The sequence below is a fragment of the Rhinolophus sinicus genome, chromosome 17 (assembly GCF_057876585.1).
Source record: "Rhinolophus sinicus isolate RSI-liver-muscle chromosome 17, RSI-T2T, whole genome shotgun sequence".
In the NCBI taxonomy this organism is placed as follows: Eukaryota; Metazoa; Chordata; class Mammalia; order Chiroptera; family Rhinolophidae; genus Rhinolophus; species Rhinolophus sinicus.
Window position 1 is genome coordinate 211443103 of NC_142517.1, and position 22674 is coordinate 211465776.

Below are 22674 nucleotides of genomic sequence, written 5' to 3' on the forward strand. Positions count from 1 at the left end.
ACCCCTTTTCCCAAATGAGGCTCCAGAGGTTAGGAAGTGGACTTATCTTTCGGGGGACCACCATTCACCCCGTTTGCTGGACCATAGGCTCAGCCCTGCATCCGGACCAGGCACTACGTGTGCCCAGCGTGGCCGTTGTCAATAACAAGCCCTGACCAGCTTGGGTGAGAGAATCACAGTATCTGTGTGACCAGAAGCAGCTTTTGAGGAATGGAGACATCTGCCAGGACAGATAAGACAGCTCCCAGCCAGCAGTAAGTCAGGGTGAGCGGAGATGTTTGCGCAGAAAGGAGACAGTGGGGGAGGCTGGCAGGGAGCCCTGGTGCCAGTAGGTCCCCAGGGACCAGCTGGTTGCGCTGGGGCTGGTGTCTGGCGGGGGGGTGGGGACCGAGGGCCTGGTGTGTGCACCCTGGCTCTAGAAGGAGCCCTGAGAGCTGCAGGAAGGAGGCTGGAATGTACACTGTGAAGGCCCAGAGCCGGCTGAGGCACAGACGAGTTGCAGGTCATTCAGGAGCAGTCAGCCTGAGTGACAGCAGCCCAGCTGATTGACATGGAAAGCGGCAGGGCAGGCGAGGCAGGGTGGTGGGCTATCCTGAGGAGTGGGGCAGGGTCCCAACTCACTCTGGCTTTAACACTGGGAGTCCTCACTCAGGAGCCCCTCCAACCTGGGGCAAACGGGTGTCTGGTCACCCTGGGGCGGGGCTCATCTCTAAGAATTGGCCAAATCTGCTGTGAGGCAATGCTCCTGGGATGCAGGTTCAGGCGTCTCCCACCTTTGACTCTGAACACCCTTCCCCACCCCCCAGCGACTGCCACACAGTAGGTGCTCACACAGGAGTCGTCTGGTCTCATGGAGCTCTGTGGTCTCCTGACACCCGTGGAGCCCGCAGACACCTGTGGGGACACACAGAGGGCACCGCTCGCCAGGGCTTCCCATGGTAGCCTGGCAGGTCTGTGGGCTTCGGGGTCCACACTGTTCTCCATTGCTTCCGGCTGGCGAGAGCATTGTGTGGGAGTCTCCATGGGCTGCCACCACCAGGCGGAGGGCCGGCTTGGACACCGCTTCTGGCTTTGATCCCTGCTTCTCTCCCAGTGGGGGCTGTGAATGGAGGCGGTTCCTGCCCAAGGATGGGGTGTGGGCGGAGCTGGGCCTGGCCCCTGGCCCCTGGGGGGCAAAGGAGAGCTCTAAAAAGTGAAGGAGACCCAAGGCCTCCTGAAAGGAACTGTCCCACATGCAGGCCCACAGGGGCCCTGGACCAGGAGAGCTGCCTGGCTCCCACCAGGCAGGTGGCCATTTGCTACCCCATCCTCAGAGCAGGGCCGTGGGGATGAAGCTGCCAGCATCACCAGCACCCCGGCACCCTGAAATCCGGGGTGAGGGGCCTCACCACATGCAGCAGTGAGGCTGTTTCCAGGAGGGGCCCTGGCGCCTTGCAGTGCGGAGGGAACAGGGGTGGGATGAGAGGCTGGTTAATATGGGGAGGCCTGGCCTTCCCAGAGCTCCTGAGCCGGAAAACTGCTGTTGGACATTTCTGCTATAAAATTATGTTTACTGAGCGTCACTGGAGCTAAATCTCCCACATCTGATGATTTCCTTAGAATAAATGCTTAGAAGAGGAATTTCTAATTACAGATTGTGAACATTTTATGCCAAGCTATCCTCCAGAAATATTGGGCTAGACTCCAAGGAGGGATCATTTGGGGACACTGGGTGCTTTATTTTGGGGACATAGATGAGTGGGCTGCTATGGGGGAGGCCTGAGCTGTCAGACCGCAACAGGACTGAGGGGTGATTTCAGAGTGGGAGGAAGTGACAGGCGTGGGAAAACTCAAGGGTGCCACCAGGACTTGGAGGGCGGCAGGGACAGCCCCCTTTGCCTGAGGCGGTGGCCCTGGTCCATCCAGCGCTGGTGCTGATAGCACTATCAGTGTGCCCACAGCTGTGATGGCACCGGCAAATTCCTGTTGGTTGTGGACCCTGTGGCCTGAGTGAATTCTATCTGCAGCATTTATTGTGCACCCCTTTGTGGTGGGTGTTTTAGGCTTAAAGGACCTGGACGAAGGGGGGCCCTGCACAGAAGGTGAGGTCTGAGGAGAGCGGCTGCAGGGCTGGACCATCCTGGGTCGGAGTCCCATCTCAGCCACTGTGAGTTTGGGGCATGGCACCGAACCTCCCCGACCTCAGGGTCCTGAAAAACAGGGTGAGGGGTAGTAGCACTTCAGCACCTGTTGGTGTGGGAGCACTCCCCATGGCTGGTGGGCATTGAGGAGGGGCTGGGGATGCCAGGGGCCGACTGGTGCCCCTGGTCCTTCTCCAGGAGAGACAGGATCCCCAGGGCAACCTCAGAGCCAGGTGCAAGCACCCGGACCTCTGCTCAGGCCACTGAACCCTCGATGCAAAGGTGCTGGCTGCAGGAGCTGGCGGGATGGGGCTCTCAAACTGGCTTCATGTTAGAATCATGTGGGAGCCTCAAAATCACCAGATCCGGGCCACACCCCAGACCAACTGCATCAGACCTCTGGGGTGGGGTGGGGTGGGGTGGCACCAGGTTTCCTTTTTGTTGTATTACAGTATTATATACACAATAAACGTTACCCTCTTAATCTTTTTCAAACATAACGTGCTGTAGTGTTAAGTATATTCAGACTGTAGTGCAGCCAAGCTCCAGAACTTTCTCATCTTCCCAAACTGAAGCTCTGTCCGTGAAACAGCTTCCCAGCCGCCCTCCCCAGCCGCGGAACCCACCCTGCTATCTCTGTCTCTGTGAATTGACTCCGTTTGGAACCTCGTATGAGTGGAATCCCGCAGTATTTGTCTCTGTGACTGGCTTAGTTCACGGAGCATAATGTCCTCAAGTTCATCCATGTCGTGTGTGTGTGTGTGTGTGTGTGTGCGCGCGCGCGTGTTTAGCATGTGTCAGAACGTCCTTCCTTTTTACGGCTGAATACTATCCCATTGTATAGACAGACCACACTGTTGATCCCGTCACCCCCGGATGGGCACTTGGGTTGTTCCCGGGCTTCCGTGTTTTTAAAGCTCGCAGGTGTTTCTGTGTAGCTTTGGTGGAGGCCAGTGGGCTGGGCCGCCCTGGCTCCCAGCCGGGCAGCACGTGGGCGTCACCTCGGGGGCGCCAAGGGTGCTGTCGCCCTGTTATCAAACCCAGACAGCGCTGCACGAAACCCCGTCCCCCAACAACACCCCCGCAGGGCCTGCAGCCAGGGTGGCGCCACCCGGGAGTCTGCGCGTCTCAGCACCGGCACCAGGTCCCGTCTGCGGGGCTCCCCTGACTCCAGACTCGTCCTGTCGTCACAACACCAGAGCGGCCAGCGGGTCACATCCCGGCTGTGGGGCTGCGCCCACACTCGGCGTCCCTGCGGTGTGTCCTGCTGCCGCTCCTCCCACGGGCCCGGCCCCCGCCTGTGCTCCGCGTCCGCTCCCTGCCGCCGGCCGAGGCCCTCCTCCGCCGCCGCCTCCTGCAGAAACCTTCTCTCTGACCCGGTGGGAGCAGGACGCAGCCGATCCGCGCTTAAGGACCCGAACTCCGCACACACGGTTGGACAGCGATTCAATGAGCGCGTGCGCACGAAGTTATCCGACACGTGCGTCGTTCGTGTCAGGCGCTGAGCTGTAACTCACGGACACGACTCCTGCCGTCGTGGAAGGGGTTTTCGGGGAGCGCTCGTCTAATACCACAGTAATACACGCCCAGCCCCGCGGCGCCCCTCCCGCAGAGCCTGCTGCGGGAGCAGAGCTGGAAGTCTCCGCACCTTCGCAGCCACGCTCTCCCGGGGCGGCTCCGAGCCCACGGCTGAGCGCGGGGCCACAGTGGAGCTGGGCCGCTGCTGCCCGGCGCCAGCTTCCTCTCACCGGCACTCCCGGGGATGCCCGCTCAGCCAGGCCGAGGTCAGAGGCAGACCCGCACCGCGAACCTCCCGAGGCCCCACCCACACTCTCGCGGCAGGTGGCCACGCCCCCAGTGTGGGCGGGGCCGGGCCGACCAACCCGAGTGCCCAGAGCCATGCAAATAAGGCTCCGCCCCCAGGTTAACGCGTTTTCCCAGACTCCTCCGCTCCTCCTGTGGAGAACGCACAGCCCTGTGGGGGACTGACAGCCGCGCCCCGACACCCTGCGCCGGTGACAGCGCCCCAGCACAGGTTCGCCCTGAGGTCGGGAAGTGAGGCGGCAACAAGGCCCCGGCGCCCCGCGCGGGGATCCAGAAGCCCGTGAGGCAGGGGCGCGCCCGCCGGAAGCCGCGCCCCCGACGCGACCCACCTGCTCGCGGCGCCGGAAGTGGTCGCGGCCGCGCTGGTTCTGGTCTGCGGCGCTCAGGCGGCGGCCGAGTGCAGCTGTGGACCCGCCGAAGGCTGGAGACCCCATGGCGGAGGGCGGCGGCCCCGACGGCCGGGCCGGGCCGGGGCCCGCAGGTAACGTGCGCGCAGCCGCCCGGCCGCGGGCCTGTGGGGCAGCGCGGGGCGAGCGCCGGGGCGGCTGCGTCCTCGTCCGGGGGTCGGGTCCGCGCGGCTCGCTGTGCGGGGCGGCCCGGCCGCTCCGTGTCCCCGGCTCCTCAGCTTCGCGGAAACAGCCCTCGCGCAGCATGTCTTCTCCTGTGGAACTTGCGTTGTAACTGCCAGCCCGGTAGCCGATACGACCCCAGATGTAAACATAGGACGTGGGCCCTGTTGCAGCGCTGAGGGTACCGGTCAGGAAAGCCCCCAAAGCCAGCTCCTCGGGGGGCAGGTGTGTGTCTGCATCAGGCCACCCACGGACAGCGATGACGCCGTCCCCAGCGAGCTGTCAGTGACACAGCATGTCCAGGGACCCTTGGCCGATCGGCAGGGGAGGCAGCGAGAAAGGCTCACGCCCAGCACCCAAAGTAGCCATCACACTTGGGGCTTCTGCCTGAAATATTCCTAGTTGCAGATGTGAATTTGCAGGGGAAGCGTATTATTTGCTGGTGTTGGAGAGGTTCCCCCTTAACCTGTGTTGGGATTCCCTCCTGCCTGTGGGCTCAATTTGCCCTGTGTCCCGAATGCTTCTATGTGCTCTGGACTTGACACGCTCATCTGTGTCTTTGGAGAGATACCCCTCCAAAGAGTGTATTAGTTTTTAGTAATAAACTAAAAGTTTATTACTAAATAAACTTTTACTTTATTACTAAACTTTTAGTTTATTACTAAATAAACTAAAAGTTTATTACTCTATCTCTCTACTGTGCCGTAATTTAAGACATAGCGTTGACTTGGTGACCGGTCGAGTAGCACTTTGCATCCATCCCTCCACCCTCCACCGAACCACTCATTTAGCAGACATTGGTTGAGGACCTAGTATGGCTGGACCTTGCTGGGCTAGGAGACACCCCAGTGAACAAAAGCCAGTCAGACAAAGCCCCTCCATCCTGCGCTTTGGTTGCTGTTGACTTTGAACCCAGGGACAGCCAGGACCTTCGGGTCTGGGATGTCACCTCATGTGAGAGTGGGGGTTGGAATGACAGGTTTTCAGTTGGAGAAAGAGGACTGACAGCTGCTTCCCAGGATGGAGAGGAGTCTTGGGGAAGCAAGGTTCGGTCTGCCCTACATTCCAGCAGCCCTGTATCCATGCAGCACTGTCTTGTCGTTTAGTGTGTTGCAGGCCTGGGAGTGCAGGGGCACAGAGATTTCCAGTTAAAGCTTAAGGCCCGTGCATGGTAATTGTGTTGTCGCTGGAGAAGCTGATCAGAAAAACGCAAACTTGAAGTCACCTGGGAGGATCTGGAGCTGGGGAAGGGACAGCTGCACTGAGCTCGAGCCGTAGTAGGTGGAAATGAGGCCAGCAAAGGGAGGCCCAGACCCCCGCTTACCTGTCGGGCCTTGCCGTACACCTGAATCTTACCCACTCCCACTTTGCACTTTTTCACTCTTGGGATGAAACTCTGGGGTACCTACTGTGGAGGGTAACAACTGAAGGGGGCTTGGGTGGCGGCCCCAGCAGAGCCCTTGATGCCTGCCTGGTGATCTGCTGCGGGCCTGGCTGTGGGATCAGCTGCGGTGACCCCTGTGTGTGTGAAGCCCTGCTGCTGCCCACCTGCCTGTGGCCTTTGTGTCTGACCTCTGCCAATGGACTAGCTAATCCTGGAGGGCCAGGGGACTAGTCGGCACCCCCGCTGTGCTGTGGTTGAGCCTTGTGTACAGAAGGTTCTCAGAAGAGATTTGAACATAAAAAGCAACACCAGCATTGGGAGGAGCCTACCTGTGGCGAGGTGTGCTGTCACACGCGGGGTCACACGCGGGGTCACGTGGGGACAGTGTGGTGCGTGCACAGGACTTGAACACAGGCAGCCTGCGTTCCTTTCGTCCTGATCCTGTCTGTAATTGTTTACGAAAAACTCGTGTTTCATTCAGGGTCTTCTGTGTTCTCAGGTAGGCGTGGTTCGCCATCCCCCATCCTGCCAACGTTTGTAATGTTTTTATTCTTGTCAGCTTTGAGGTCAGGAATGTGCTACTTTCATTAAGGGACACTTTCTGGTTTTTTTTTTTTTGTGCTCTGGAAGTTTCTGGAGCATGGGAATGATTTCTTCTAGAGAGGAAGGGGTCGCTGCGTTGGCGCCCCCTTTTGGTTGGTGGTGGCAAGGTTCCCCGGAGCTGACAGGAGCCCCTCTCTTCAGTGCAGGTCCTAATCTGAAGGAGTGGCTGAGGGAGCAGTTTTGTGACCACCCGCTGGAGCACTGTGAGGACACCAGGCTCCATGACGCAGCCTACGTGGGCGACCTCCAGACCCTCAGGAGCCTGTTGCAAGAGGAGAGCTACCGGAGGTGAGTGTCATCGCTGTCGGGGGCTGGCCCAGTGCCTGGCCCCCGGGGCTCTGCACGCCCCTGAGGCTCACGGTCTGTGACGGAGGCGTGCCACTCTGGTTTGCAGACGAGGAGCCTGAGGCCTTGCAGTGTTAGAGCACAAGGGGAAAAGGAGGCTGAGGAAGCATGGTCCCGCTTGTAGGAGGTGCCAGAGAGTGAGGGCAGGGAGACCTGAGTTCAAGTCCAGCTCTGTCATTTGACCTTTATATTTTCTGGCAACTTCTGGCCCTCTCTGGGTGTCAGCTCCTCGATGTTACCCCTGAGGCAGCACTGTGACCCTCTTCAGCAGTGGGTGGCCCTGCCCTTGACAGTCTCTCATGGCTCTTTATCCTAAGCGGTACACATACACTCGCCTTCCTTGTTTATTTTCATCTGGTTATCTCCCCGGGTGTCTGGACGTCCCGATGTGCCTTAGCTGTACATCATTCCTGCTGTACTCTGCTCTGTGGCTTCTCAGGCCCTCAGTCGTCAGCTGCCAGGGTCTGGGGACAGCTGTCTCCTCAGCCAGGCAAATGCCGGGTGCTCAGTCTCTTGCTCCCTTTGTGGATGGTTTGGCCCTGCCTGTTGCCCTCTGCCAGATCCTGCTGGTTCCTCCAAATTAGCTCAGGCCCTTCCTTTATAGGCACAGGGCCTGGCTGTTACCTGTCCTCACCTGGGACACCTGGGAGAGCAGGTGTTCTCTCTGGGTGTTCTCCGATTGCATGTGTGTCTAAGACTGGAGCCCCAACTAGATTCAAACTCACCTGCTGCCAGAAACTCCTCCATGCTTTTTTCGTGTTTCTGCTTCCCTCTGAGGGCTAGGATGGCAGGGAGTGGGTAGAAGACACGCTAATACCACCTTCTGTGGGTAGTTCCCCCGAGAAGGATTTCCAACAGTATAGAAATGGGTTTCTTCTTTTTTTCCTTCTAATGTCTTATCATTATTCCATCAGAACAGGTATCAGTATTAAAATAAAAAGAGAAGCTACAGATATCCAGAAAGGATTGTCACACAAAGACATTAGATGGATTATACAGTAGTAGTTAATGTGAATGACCCAAGCCCAGAGAAAACCTGAAATTTGTGGATATAACAATAGAATAAAAACAGAATAAATTAGAATTCAGCTGTCTTCGACCAAGTATTTTCACATTGCTTTTCCAAGTACTTTTTTCTTTCTTTTTATACTCAATTCAGGGCCTGTCCTGTTTTTTGACGGTATTTGTTTTGTTGCTACATATTTCTTTGGTGATGAGTCCTTGGAGCATTCCCTGGCCTCCTTGGCCAGTGAAGCTAGTTCACAAATGAAGGAGGAACCCCTGACCCACTAATATTTCTGGGTCACTGCTTCTGTGGTCTGGATTCCCGAGCTTTGTGCAGAGCTGCTTTGGGAGCCTGAGGTGAACTGTGCCTCGGTTGGTGGCTTGGTGGGTCAGGGGACTGCATGGCCATGGCATTTCTTGACAGGTAGTCGTGGTCTGATTGTCCCTTTTGATGGGAGCTGAGTCTGGACAGTTTCTCTCTGCTTAGCGGCCGTAGTGATCCCTGCAGACTGTCACTGGTGCTGTGTCAGATCAGAGGGACCACAGTGGCACCTTGTCCCAGGGAGGTTACTGAGGCCTAGAGAGCCCTCCAGCCTCAGCCTTCAGAGGTGGTAGCTGGTGGGGAGGGGCCTAGAGCCCTGGCCCCACCCCAGTGAGTGCACTGACCTGCCCCCCCCCCCCCCCCCAGTGCCTCCCTAGGCAGGCACTCCCTGCGGGGTGGAGCAGAGAGCTTTGGCCAGCGAGTCAGGAACCCCGAGATCTCAGCGCTAGTGCCCAACCCGTGAGTGGCGTGTCTTCCTCTGTAAGGTGGGCTCTTCATTCCTGTGCTGCCACACGCACAGATCCAGCAGAGCGAGTTTGTGACGGCGTTTCACACACCAGAACCCCCGCAGGAGCGTCACTGAAGGAAGGGTGACTGTCTCAGGAGCCTGCCCTCTGTCTCGGGGTCTCGGAGTGGGGGGGGCGGAGCAGCGCTCGGCGGTGGAGCCGCCCCCAGCGCCTGGCTGCCCTGTGCTCTCTCTTAGCCGCATCAACGAGAAGTCCGTGTGGTGCTGCGGCTGGCTGCCCTGCACGCCCCTGCGCATCGCAGCCACTGCAGGTCACGGCAACTGCGTGGACTTCCTCATCCGGAAGGGCGCCGAGGTGGACCTGGTGGACGTGAAGGGACAGACGGCCCTGTACGTGGCCGTGGTCAACGGACACCTGGAGAGCGCCCAGATCCTCCTGGAGGCCGGCGCCGACCCCAACGGAAGCCGGCACCACCGGAGCACCCCGGTTTACCACGCGTCTCGTGTGGGCAGGGCCGACATACTGAAGGCCCTCATCAGGTCAGTACTGCGGGGACCCGCTGCGTCTGCTCGGCCTGCAGCCACCTTCTCTCCCTGGCTTCCCTGTTTGCTTTCCTCTCGCTCTAAAATTAGCCTTGTTAGAGGATGTTCTGTTTAGTCTTTTTAAAGAGCTACTTCTTAGCTTGATCAGTTTTCTTATTTTTCCTACTAATTAATTCCTATTTTTATCTTTTTTTCTATTTTCCTTTATTTTCTCCCTGACTTTTTGAATTGAATGCTTTTTCATTTTTTCTTGATTAATAATGTAAACATTCAAGGTTGTTAATTTACCTTTGCTTATAGCTTTGGCCACATCCACTAAGCTTTTTCTTCATTTTTAAATAGTATAACTGAAGTTGATTTCCTCTTTGTTCTTATGGACAACGTTTTAATAAAAACGTCTGTGGACTTCTAATTTATTATATTGTGCTCAGATAATAAGGACCATCTGATTTCTGTTTTGGGGATTCTTTGAGTTTATTTTTTTAATTACTTTTTAAAAAAATTTTATTGGAAAATATTGAGGAACAGTGTGTTTCTCCAGGGCCCATCAGCTCCAAGTTGTTGTCCTCCAATCTAGTTGTGGAGGGTGCAGCTCAGCTCCAAGTCACCGTTTTCAGTCTTAGTTGTAGGGGGCGCAGCCCACCACCCCGTGTGGGAATTGAACCAGCAACCTTGTTGCTGAGACCTTGTGCTCTAACCAACTGAGCCATCCGGCCGCCCCTCCAGCAGCTCAGCAGCAGCTCATTGTCTTCAATCTAGTTGTGGAGGGCACAGCTCACTGGCCCATGGGGGAATCGAACCAGCAACTCTGTTAAGAGCTCGCACTCTAACCAACTGAGCCATCCGGCCACCTTTTAATTACTTTTTTAACATCAGACTTCATTGTTGTGGATACAACAGTCTATGGCTGTGGGTGTTTCATTTGCACAGTACAGTCAGTATGGCAGTCTCAGCTGTGTTATTCCGAGTCTCTCTGCTTTTTTTTTTAAAGATATTTTTATTTTTTATTTTTTTATTGGGGAAGGGGAACAGGACTTTATTGGGGAACAGTGTGTACTTCCAGGCCTTTTTCCAAGTCAAGTTGTTGTCCTTTCAGTCTTAGTTGTGGAGGGCGCAGCTCAGCTCCAGGTCCAGTTGCCGTTGTTAGTTGCGGGGGGCGCAGACCACCGTCCCTTGTGGGAGTTGAAACCGGCAACCTTGTGGTTGAGAGGATGCGCTCCATCCAACTGAGCCGTCTGGGAGCTTAGCAGCAGCTCAGCTCAAGGTGCCGTGTTCCATCTTAGTTGCAGGGGGCAGAGCCCACCATCCCTTGCGGGACTCGAGGAATTGAACTGGCAACCTTGTGGTTGAGAGCCCACTGGCCCATTTGGGAATTGAACCGGCAGCCTTCGGCGTTAGGAGCACAGAGCTCCAACCGCCTGAGCCACTGGGTCGGGCCCCTTTTTATATGTTTTTAACCATTGGATCTGCCCAAAATTCAGGCAACTCTGTTAGTCTCTAATCACTGTTGTGATTTGTCAGTTTCCCCTTATATTTCTAGTAGTTTTTGCTTCCTATATTTTGATGCTAATTGAGCTCATAAAAGTTCTTTTTGATTATGCTCGTTATCAAAACAAACTGATTTTTTTGAATGAAAAGTTTGTTGGTTTTATTGGAGGCTTGTTTACACAGCATTCGTAACTAGTTTTCATTTTCGTGGGTTTAAGTAACTTTTTGTGTGCTCACCTTTAGTATTTGACTGTCTGGCCTTGTTTGTTTTTAATAGTTACCATTAGTGCTGTAGCTGTCTGTTACCTTTCTGTTTTTTGACTGTTCCTTTATTTGATCTCTTTGTTCCATGATCTCTGTTTTCTTTGCTTTCCCTTTCTCTTATTAGATGGCTTATGGTATTGTTTTAACCATACTGATGGTTACCTTTCTTCTCATTTCAACCAGATGCATTCTCATTTTCCGTGTCTCCAGTGACTTCTTTCTAACACAGATGCTTCCTCCCTCCCTTACTCTGGAGGCAGCTCCTTCTGTGGCGGATGCAGTGTCATTTCGGTCCCCTGTTCTCAGTGTTGAAGAGGATTAGGGAAAGGCTCTGTGTGTCGGAGCCGTGGGCTGGTGCTGAGGAGCGGACCTGGCACTGCCCCTGCCCGGCACAGAACATGGTGTTTAAACTCGGCGCTGAGAACATACTTACTCTGGCAAAAGCTTTTCTGTACTAACTGGCTCTGAAACTGGCTTTTGGAAAGATAGAGAGGGTGGGGTGGCTGTTACAGTAAAGAGTGATAACAAGCCGTGGTGCTTTCCTCTTCTCCGTAAGGCCTGATAATTGAATCCACCTCAGCCCATAGTTTTGCATCTTGGAGAATGTAAGTCATTCATTTGGAAATGTTTTTGAGTGGGATCAATCGGTGAAATTTCATCTCGGTTCCAGAAACCCCTCTGGGCATTTCAATCAGTTCATGGTGCACAACTGCTTTGAATTAACTGCAGGCTTGACTTCCAGAGGTACGGACACAGATGCCCTTCTTGAGCAAAGGTTGTTAAGGCATCTCGTTCCCTCACTGGAGCACGGGACTTGACTTTTACAGTGCGGTACCATGAACGTGGATTATTCCTCTTTTCCAAATTATCTGATAATTGACTTGGAAATAGGAGGGACATGGTTAATTACTGAACCGATAACACAACCTAAACACCGTCTAAATGCAACTCCCGCTTCCCCTGTAGTTTTCCCTCGCAGGCAGGGCTTGCTTCTGTCACGGTCGCAATTTGCTATCCCTCTACAAGTAAACCTGTTTTGTTACTTGTAAATTCCCTTGATATATATTGCTGGTATTTTTTTTAAAAAAGGTAAGGATTGGTATTTCTCTATGTGCAAAAGTTATATTGATTTATTGAGTTGTCCCCGTGGTTCCTTGCCAGTGATATTAAAAGCAGTAGGGGAATTTTGGAAAATATTCAGGATTAAAATTAACTGGATCCCATCCAGTATATTTTTATGAGTGGATGCAGGGCTGTCTTTCCCACAGCTCAGCTAACACTAGATTGTCATATTGCCCAAAATTACAAACATTTTGGAATATAAACCTCTAAGAATGAGGAGGGGAAATAAAATCACTGGGTGAAACCTAGTTCTCCTTTTCTTAATTGGTTGGGTGTGTGAAATGAAACACAGTTTCTGCCTGTTTTGGTACGTGTTCTGGAATGTTTCTCTTGTCACTCGTAGGCTATCTTGGAGTAGGGTGATGTTTGCTACACGGTGTCAGTGGGGAAGCTGACTGTCACGTGAGCATATGGGTCTGCGTACTGTCCCCTCCCTTCCCAGGCCTGTGCTACCCGACAGCAGCAGTGCTGGTTCTAGAGGGACGCTCCCTTGGACACTCGGAATAGTGCTGAAAAGACAGATGATAAAGCGCGATGGCCATGACATGGGCCGGCCTTTGTTATGAAAGCTGGAAAACGGTGCTGCTCTCTGCCCCGGCCCGTCAGCAGTACTGCCTGCAGTTCGCCCTTCCCTAATTCAAACGAGAGGTGCGATGACGAAGCCGGGGAGCTACTGCAGGACTGTCCAGGGCCCTGGCAGCTCAGGCCAGCGAGTCTGAGCCAGGTAACGTGTGCGGGGCAGGAGTCTCAGGAGCGAGGCCGTGCTCTTCTCGGCATGTCCCGCGAGGTCGCTCGTGATTTCAGTGGCTCCCATAACTGCTGATGTTCTCCAATGCTTTGGTGAAGGGGGCTGGCGTCTGCCAGGAGTCTCCAGTGTGAAGTTAGGCCTTCCCTCTGTAATTAGTATTTTGTGGAGAGGTACTTTGCAAACACGTATCCTATTCCTTATCATATGTTTAGTTTGTTCATTTATTTATGTTAGAGTCTTGGTTTTCTGTATTATCCGATGTTATTATTTAATCATATCATTGTTACTTATTTTGCCGCTCAGATTGTCTCCGCTTTGGCTGTGGGGAAGCCCCTAAGCCAGCTCCGTCTTTGACACATCCCCATCTATCTTCCAGCAGTTCCTCACTGTCTCATACATCAAGACCTTCTAGGCTCCTCTTGTGCTTCCCCGTGTTGGGCCTGGAGTCAGTCATTTCTCCAAGGAGGCCTGGTTCTGAGTGGAGAATGTGTTCAGGAGCGTAGCCCGGGCACGAGGAGCACTCACCGCGGTGGGTGTGTCTGCAGCCCCTCCTCCGGGACAGCTCGGGTGACGTCCACGCGGGCCTGCGGTCCTGCACCTGCGTGCGGTCCTGCACCTGCGTGCGGTCCTGCACCTGCGTGCGGTCCTGCACCTGCGTGCGGTCCTGCACCTGCGTGCGGTCCTGCACCTGCGTGCGGTCCTGCACCTGCGTGCGGTCCTGCACCTGCGTGCGGTCCTGCACCTGCGTGCGGTCCTGCACCTGCGTGCGGTCCTGCACCTGCGTGCGGTCCTGCACCTGCGTGCGGTCCTGCACCTGCGTGCGGTCCTGCACCTGCGTGCGGTCCTGCACCTGCGTGCGGTCCTGCACCTGCGTGCGGTCCTGCACCTGCGTGCGGTCCTGCACCTGCGTGCGGTCCTGCATCTGCATGCGGCGAGGGTTACAGATTCGCCCCGGGCCTCTGTCCAGCCAGCACCCCAGGCTGCATCCTGCTTTTCTTTCCAAGCTTCCTCTTTCTTCTCTTTTCCATCACTGAGAGACCTGGGTCCTCACCCAGAACGTACCTCTTACTTTGCCAGACCCCATGTGCACCAGCCTCCTGTCCTGCTGGCCGCTCCCACACGTGCTCTAACGCCCCCTCCAGGCAGCTTCCTGGCAGGCCCCCCTTCTTTTCCCACGGCGCTGACACCGAGCCCGGTCTCCCTCCGTGCTATGGGCAGCCGGCCCTTCTTAGAGTAAAATCACCCTTTTTACTCTAGGTCAGTAGTTTGCTTGGCTTGGGACAACTCTAAATGTCCAACAGAAAGTCGTGGGTTTGGGTATCCCTGAGTACAGTGACAAGGACCAGTCCCTCGTGGGGACCTGAAGGCTGTGCCTGTGGAGTCATTGAGAGATTGGCTCTGGTCAGAATGAAGGTTCCAGGTCAGGTGACACCTGTACATGCCCCATGTGAGATTCGTTTCCTCACATGTGGGCTGTCACTGCAGGTGAGAGGAGCCAGACAGCAGCATGGGATTAGCTCAGGGACTGCGTGAGTCCCCCCCCCCTCCAGGGCCCTGCTGGCCAGCTGTGTGTCCTTCCAGGTGGGTCTGACGCTGGGAGGAGTGGCCTGTTAGGTGTACCCGATGGCACAGACTCGGTACCCAGCTGGGCTAAAGGGCTGCATTTTGCTTTCAGTTTTTAGGGATTGCTGTTTATTTAATTTGTTTTACAACATATATTTACATGGTACCAAAGTCAAATCTATAAATCAGAGTACAGTTGACATTTGAACAACCCTGGGGTAAGGGGTGCTAACCTCTGTGCAGTCGAAAATGCACATGTAACTTTTGGATCCCCAGAACTTAACTGTAGTCGTCCCTTGGTGTCTCTGAGGGTTGCTTCCAGGATCCCTGCAGATACCAAATCCGTGGGTGCTCAAGCCCCGTGTATAGAACGGCCTAGAACAGCCGACCCTCCCAGCTGAGGGTCCCACCCATGGGTCGGAAACACCGTTTCCAAACCTCGGTGGATTGAATCTGCAGATGCGAAGCTGGGGATGTGGAGATCCAAGTGTACACTGAAGACAACCCGTGTGTGCGTGGACCACGCAGTGCAAACACATGTTGTTCAAGGGTTAACTTTATAGTTTTCCTCAGGCAAACTTTGGACATTTACTTTTAAGTTTGTGTTTAGCTATCTCACTTTAAAATTTGTTTTGCTACCAAAAGTGAGGTCTTTCCCATTTTATCTTTGAACTTGTTTTTGTTTGTATATATGAAGGCTGTTGGTTTTACAGCTTGCCACTTGAATACATTCATGGCTTGTTAGTTGTATTTTCATTCATTATTTAGGGCTTTCCAGACATAGTCATATCCTATAATAGGAAGTTTTATCCCTTCCTTTCCGATCTTAATCAGCTAATTCTCTCTCTTGTTCAATCGCACTAGTACCTTTAAAATAGTGGGCAAGAATGTGGGGGTGCGTGTCTTGCTCCTGGCTAATTTAGTAAGAAAGCTGCTAGCGTTTCCCCGTGAGGTAATATGCTGCCTCTGGTTGAGGAAATATTTTGTATCATGTTAAGGACATGGGTGCCACTTTCTCTTTTATTGAGGATTGTTAAACATGCATACGTGTGGAGTTTTCTCATACGCCTTTTTTGCATCTGTAGAGATAATCATGATTTTCCCCTTAACTCTGTGAATGTGATGGATTACGTTACTAGAGTTTCTAATATCGGAACTATCCTTGTGTTCTTGGAATAGCCCTCCTGAGCTCATGACGTACTGCTTTCTTAATGTTTTTGAATTCTCTTTGCTAACATTTTACTGAAGTTGATACTCAGAAGTGAAACGCATTGGTAGTTTTTCTTTATGGTGTGGCCTTTGTCAGGTTTTGGGATTACTGATTTCATAAGGTGAATTGGGAAGTTTTCCTTCCTTTAATTGTTTAAGTAGCCGTGGGATTAGCAGGTGTTTAAAGGTGTGAAAGAATTCCTTTAGGAATTTTGTGCGTGGATTACAGGTTAACCAGCTGGAGGTTCTGAGACCGTGGTGATCTGTGGCTCCCCATACCCAGGGCGTTGTGGGCACCCGGGGGTGCCATCAGGCCCCCACACGTCTGACCGTCCCTGTGTCTCCCTGTAGGTACGGCGCAGACGTCGACGTCAACCACCACATGACGCCGGACATCCAGCCCCCGTTCTCGCGGCGCCTCACCTCCCTGGTGGTCTGCCCCCTGTACATCAGCGCCGCCTACCACAACCTGCAGTGCTTTAGGCTGCTCCTCCAGGCGGGGGCGAACCCCGACTTCAACTGCAACGGCCCTGTCAACACGCAGGGCTTCTACAGGGGCTCCCCCGGCTGCGTCCTGGATGCTGTCCTGCGTCATGGCTGTGAGGCGGCCTTCGTGAGCCTGCTCGTGGAGTTTGGCGCGAACGTGAACCTGGTGAAGTGGGAGTCCCTGGGCCCAGAGTCCAGAGGCAGAAGGAAGGTGGACCCCGAGGCCCTGCAGGTCTTCAGAGAAGCCAGAAGTAAGTGGTCTGTGTGCAGCTCTGGCTTGTCGTTTGCTCAGCTCAACTGAATGAACCAAGTTATTCCAATTAAAAAAGATAAAACCCTCCGACTAGGCACACGGGCGCCATCTTCAGTTAGAGCAAGGGGTTTTCCAGAATGGTCTTCCAGATCTGTCTTCTCTTTTAAAATTCCTGGACACCAAGCGTTGGTACCAGGAAACCCATAATAGCACATGTCCTCACAGCTCCTAGAATTACATTCTGTTTACCCCCTTGCTCTGCTTTGTGACCCCAAATTCTTTTGCTTATATTTAGTTTTAAGTGTTTACCTTACAACGAATTGTGAGCCTATCCTCTAGAACTTTCCAACCCCTTTTCTTTCGTTTGGGGTCGTGCGATACCATTATCTTGGATTGTGTGTTAAGTCTAATTTTTGTTGGAATAAAGTCCATAGTTTGTTTATTTGTGAAGAAAGATTTTGCCAATGAATCAATCACGTGTCAGGCAAGCAGAGGGTCTGCAGTTATGGGGCTTGGTCTTGTCAGTCAGAGGCTCCCTCCCACTCAGGACTTGCTCTTGTGCGCCCTCTGCAGGCGGCGGTGTGCCTGTGACATGCCCTGTTCCCTGGGGGTCTTCACTGCAGCAGCACTGACAACCTCTTGCTGAACCCTTACCTCTCAGAGAACTTCAGTCTCTTGTGTTTTTGTTGTTGGATTTCTCTGGACCAGCCATTAAAACATGGCTCCTGTCGAGCCTTCCCCAGAAGAGCTGGTTAGTGGTTGGGTGGAGCCAGACTGATACAATGAAGTTGCCCATGTTCATGCTTGTTTCGTGAGGCAGAGACGCGGCGAGGCTGTTCTGATCCAAAGCAAATTTGTCACCTGCCCTCCTCATGTATTGCTCCACCCGTCTCTCCCAGACCCACGGGGGCTTCTGGGATTGACCGAGAGAAGACGCTGACAGAGGGCAGGAGGCAGTCTTTCATACCTGCAGGGGCTTTCGGGGTCACTCCTAATTCTCTGGCTAGGGAATTAAACAGTCGAGGGGCTGCTGTCACACTGAGCAGGTGCCCCAGGTCATGAGCGTTTTGCTCCTTCCACGGGCGGACCAAGCGGATAACAAGGCCTTCCTCGCCTGCTGTCTTGGCTCCAGAATTGGGACGATGGCAGTGGTGTGTGTGCAGGGTTCTGTCCGCCACAGCCGCCTTCGGGCCTGAGTAGGGAAGGCGTTCACCTCCTTCTCCATGTCCCTTCTTCCCACGCGTTCCAGGTGTCCCCAGGGCCTTGCTGAGTCTGTGCCGCGTGGCCGTGAGAAGAGCTCTTGGCAAATACCGGCTCCATCTGATCCCCTCGCTGCCGCTGCCGGACCCCATCAAGAAGTTCCTGCTGTACGAGTAGAGAGAAGCCACGTGCAGGGTCGGCGGCGGTGAAGAGGAGGTGCTGGTGGCGGGAGCTGGGCCGACGTGTCCCGTCACCACACCTGTGCTGACTGGACCCCGTCTGGCTGTCGGTAAATCAGCGGCAAGGGCTTGTCCTCATGGACTGTGATCCCATCTCAGGTACTTGGGGCACTGGACAGTGCTGGGGTCCTTACCAGCTGAGAGGCTCATGCAGAACTTCACCTTGTCCTTCCTCACTCTCTCCGTTTGGGATTTTCTCAGTGCACATTAATGCAACGGGCCTGGCCGTGAGTGCAAGCACGGGCTGAGGTCGGAGGCCTGCTGAGATTCCCAGCAGGGAAGTCTAGCACTTTCTAGAACTGTGCTTCTGTTTATAGTTTTACTTCTCAATTTAATTATTTGAGTCAAGCCTTCGAATACTTAAAAGAAAAGGGAGTTTTGGTAAAAAAGTGGAGTACAGAAACGCTGTTCATGAGCTTGCTAGTTTTTTCCCCGGCTCCTGGGGTTGACATGTGGCATTTGTCATACACACCGCTTCCTTGCCAGTTCAGCCTTCTCTCCTTGTGGTGGGAGTGTCATGTGAATTGTCTTTATTTGAGGATGCTTTCCTGGCCGCATGGGTTGGCTGTGTTGTCTCAGCGTCAGTCTGACACGGTAACACTGAGTTCCACAGCGCCCTGCTGTTTTGATACCCAGCTCTGCCAGCCCCATGCCCAGGTCCCGTGAGTTCTCTGCCACTCCACTCGGGAGTTTCCGGACAGTCACTGCCTTTAGGAGGTCACACCGGACGCACCAGTGACCGACTGCCGACATTTGGACCCAGGACTGCCCCACAGCGTTCACTGCCAGTTCTCACAGGCGAGACCTGCGGCGCTCTCTTCTGCGCCCCACGCGTGCCAGGAGGTGGGACTCACGCGTCCTCTGGATGGGCCAGGCTGGCCGTTGCTCGGTGCCCAGGGGACAGTGCCTCGGGCGGCTGGGCGACTGCGCTTCATGTTTTGGGCCTTGTATCTTGGTAGTTGCTCCTCGAAGCCAGGAAAGTGGCTAGCAGTGAGGTCAGAGGTCATCCCTGGCCTGCGAGGCTGCTGGGAGGGGACAGGGCTGAGCGGGAGATCGTGTGATGTCCGGGGCTGTGGCCAGGGCTCACTGTCACCCGGCGGGCGGTGCCGCCTTGGGGGGCACTCTGGGCGCTGCCGCTTCCGGGGAAACCGTTCTGGTGACACGTGTGGAGACAGGATGGTTTAACCTTCAGAGTGTTCAGACCTGAGCAGATTTCAAATCTGGGTTTAGATTTTCTGTAATAAGAGAAATGGAATTTGTAACAATGTAACTGATGGTATGGGTTTATTTCATTGTTAACGTCCTCATGTGTCTTAGCTGACCAGACAGGCAGTTCTGGTCGTTGTCTTCTGTGGCCTGAGGACAGAATTGTAAACCTCGTGTCATGGTGGGCTCTGTGCTGGGAAGCCACGCTGACCTGTGTCTCACGACTGGGTCTGAGGGGGGACGTCATCAGATGACTCAGAAGGGAGCTACAGTCGGTGGAGTCTCTCCCCAGTTACGAGCTCTGGCTGTGGGGTAAATGGGGCGGCTCCCGAGGCCTGGCACTGGGCTGCGTGCAGCTCCGGAAGGGCCGGAGCCTGGTTGGCTGGGCTCCTCCAGAGTTGGGGCTCTGGCAGTGCCGTCAGGAGAGCCTTCTGACAGGACAAAAGCTGTGGGTGGTGGGCGACTGGTGAAGGCCATGCAGTCAGGGCGTCAGCCCAGGAGCAGGGTGAGCTGTGTTCATTGTGGGGCCAGGACCACAACTGGGCCGTGGCTGCGGCAGGAGCTGGGGAGCTAGGGCTCCGCCTGGGTACTGGGTGGGCTGCCCATGGGTGGACGGGGCCCCCGGAGGGGACGTCATGTCACGGCACGTGGGTGAGCATGGCTCGTCACCTCCTTGGTAGGATTAAGAGAGGTGTCGGGTGGGTGGTTAGCTCCCCTTCTCAGCTCTCCCAGCTCTGAGTCCCCTCGTGCTGTCCTGGTGGCCCAGCTGAGTCATGCAGATGTGCAGTGCTCTGAGTCGGCCCTGCCTTCTGGATCTTCTGGAAAGCAGCGCCTGGGGTGCTGCTGGTGCAGGAGCCCCGACATGTGAGCATGACCTTCGGGCTGCACGGGGCCAGGGCCCAGCACGGGGGCCACAGGGGACATCAGGCTCATTTGCCCACTGAAGCAAGTTCTGGGCATTGAGCTGCCTTTCCCGGGTCTGGGAGGGGTCTGAGCTGAGGGCAGGCCCTCGGCTCAGTGTGCTGTGCGAGCGGGGCCTTAGCTCCCTTCCCGGCAGGGCAGCTCCCTTTGCCAGTGGTCAGCAATGCTGTCACCATCCAGGACGAGAGGTTCAGCCTGTCTGCAGCGTCACAGCTGCCAGCGGTGAGTCTGAAGGCAGTGCAGACCGGTAGCTCTTAGGGCCTTCTTGCTGGTTTGCGTGACACACACTTTACGCAAGCTCTCTTTTGTTGGTGAGGATCCCATACAGAGTAGGAAAGAGTGAGTCTCTCCTGAAATCAGAGCACTTTATGAAATCGTGTCCCTAAGCCCCGGAGCACCATGTCCCAGGAAGCAAGGAGATGTGTAACCTGCTGGGGCTGCAGCTGGCTGTCCCTGAGACTTCCCCAGGGAGGGGCATGGTGGACCCATGGGAAGGAGCCCGCATGTTCCCAGCCTGTCCCTGGTGTGTCCTGACTGTTGCCATTCCCAGGCACCTGCTGGCTATTGAGCACAGCCCTGCATCTGGGCCGTGGCTGCTGTGGACACTTGGCCCAGGCCGAGGGGGTGGGGCAGAGTGCTGTCCCCTCCGAGAGCTCAGCTTTGGCGTCCTGGTTGTGGGTTTTGAATGTGTTTCCCAAACCTGACCATGTCACATGGGTGTGCCTTTTCATATTATTTATGGCATTTATGTATTTATGTGTTTATTTATTTATTTATTTATTTATACCGTCTTGTTCCAGAAAAGGGTTTAAGGCAGCGATGCTTTAGTCTGATGTTTTGCTTTGAACTTGGGTCCGTTTTAGGTAATTGGAAAAGGAAAGGACAGTGAGCAGTTTCCTAATATTGACTTGTTTCTGTTATCAGGCCTGAGCGCCATCATTTTAAGTGTTTTTTTTTCCGTCTTCCTTGGATTGAGCCTTCAAATAAAAGGTTCGTGCAGAAGTAGGAAGAGGGCCAGGCAGCGAGCACGGGACAGAGTGGAGGAGAGCGAGCCTTAGAGAGAAGCGCTCTGGCTGTGCTTTGCCGCCTGCTGCCTGGCGTGTGGCCTTGGGCAGGTCCCGGTAACAGCCGGGCGGGCTCCGGCCGTGCCTTTCCCACGGGGCTCGTGGGAGCACACACAGAATGTATGTGAAAGCACTTTGTACTTGAGCAGGCCCTGGGACATGTAACCGGCTTTGCTGTGACTGCTGTCCCCCTTCTCGGTGGCTATGCACTTGATCCATGATGGTGCTGGAAGAGCCTGTGACCTTGGGACTTGGCCCCTGAATGTCGCTGATGGCGTTCGTGGTGGGTTTTCTGGCGTGGGCTGCGGCCTCTGCTTCTGTCCCCTTGCCACCTACCAGGCACTCTGACCATGCTGAGTGACCTGGATCCCCGCCCACTCGGCTCTCCCTCCTGCAAGTGCCTCCGTTGGCCTCGTGACCTGCTTTCTTTCCCTGGCTCACTGAGGCCTCACCCCTCACCCCCTGCCCCCTGGCACCCTTGGTGTTGAATACAGTAACTAAGGTGTGTGCGTGAATCGTTAGCGGCTTTCTGTCCTAGGGAAATTCCCCGGGAGGGACGGGCCGATTTTGAAGTGCTGTGATGTGTGGGATATCTGCCATACATTCTGGGCAGGTAGCGGGATGGAGACGTGCGCTGGGGACAAGGGGGGACTTCCGTTGCCTTCAGATGTCATTGCTCAGTGTCTGGAATGCATGGCGTCCTTTTCTTTTTAAAGTCGCTTTGATTTCAGAGTAATCTACGAATGTGCACAATCCGCTTTGAGTGTGACAAGTGTCACGCAGCTCTCGTGTGTGTAAAGCCCCCGTTGGCTGCTGCGATGGAGCCTGCGGGGGGTTGGCACACAAGGTGTGACACGCACTGGGTCTGTGCCTGGACACGCTCACCACAGACCCGCAGCTGCGCCTGCTCTGGTAACGAGCGTGGCTGGGACCCACTGTTCTTGCTCCTTCAAAGGCACGATGGACACTTTTGATACTGACTGTAACTTTAACAGATGCTTATTCCCATAACCCCTCCCACACGCCTTAATTCTGGGGCCCTCGGTCTCAATGGGTGGAGAGTCGGTCATGTGGCGTCGATGGGTGTACGTTTCAGGTGGAAGCTACCTGCGCTCTGGACTGTGTCTGAGGAGTTGGGGAGAAGGGTGTGTCACGCAGGAGTTTGGAGCTGCTCTGTGGGGCCCTGCGCTCTGGGGAGGCACCAGGGTGGCACAGGCGTCAACGGCCCCACGGGCCTGTTTGTCTTAGTGGGTGTTTGGTTAGAAGAGAGTGTGTCCCTGAAAGTATTTGAAAGCGAGATGACATTGTCCCTGCAGCACTCTGGGGGTGGGGTGGGGACTGTGGGAAGAGCCGTGTTTCCAGGCCCTTGTTATATGTGACTTATTTCGAAATGGGAGGGTGAGGTGTGAAGCTTGGGGGTGAACCCAGGAATGAATGAGCTAAATAAAGACATTTATTTATCTCTCAGTGACTCCGTAGCCTGTCTCTGTGTCTGCTGTTTCAGATATTTCCTTCGTTCCTCACACCCTTACCTCCCCGTTCCTGCTGCTGAGAAGGTGGCCTTGCTCTCTGCCCCACAGCTACAGTGGCGTGGTGGAGATGACTGGCGTTCCCTCAGTGTCCATGGTCTCCATCTAGGATGATGGAGCCCGCAGTAGCCCTCATTTCCCGGTCTTCTCTATAACCAGATGTGGCTGCTTTCCATCGCTCTTTCCTGAAATGCCATGAAA

At 54.7% G+C, this 22674-nt stretch overlaps 1 protein-coding gene across 2 annotated transcripts; it reads left to right on the forward strand.

Annotated features, from left to right (window-relative positions):
* The first annotated feature begins 4078 nt into the window (after positions 1 to 4078).
* On the forward strand, positions 4079 to 22411 carry ASB1 (ankyrin repeat and SOCS box containing 1). 2 transcript variants are annotated; one of them, XM_074315977.2, is made up of 5 exons: positions 4081 to 4425; positions 6647 to 6788; positions 8876 to 9178; positions 15927 to 16312; positions 17564 to 22411. In XM_074315977.2, the coding sequence occupies exons 1-5, from the start codon at positions 4377 to 4379 to the stop codon at positions 17689 to 17691; spliced, it is 1008 nt and encodes a 335-aa protein (XP_074172078.1). In that variant the 5' UTR covers positions 4081 to 4376; the 3' UTR covers positions 17692 to 22411. The 2 variants fall into 2 exon arrangements, with proteins under 2 accessions (XP_074172087.1, XP_074172078.1); XM_074315986.2 differs by lacking the exon at positions 8876 to 9178 and having other exon boundaries at positions 4079 to 4425.
* The last annotated feature ends 263 nt before the right edge of the window (positions 22412 to 22674 follow it).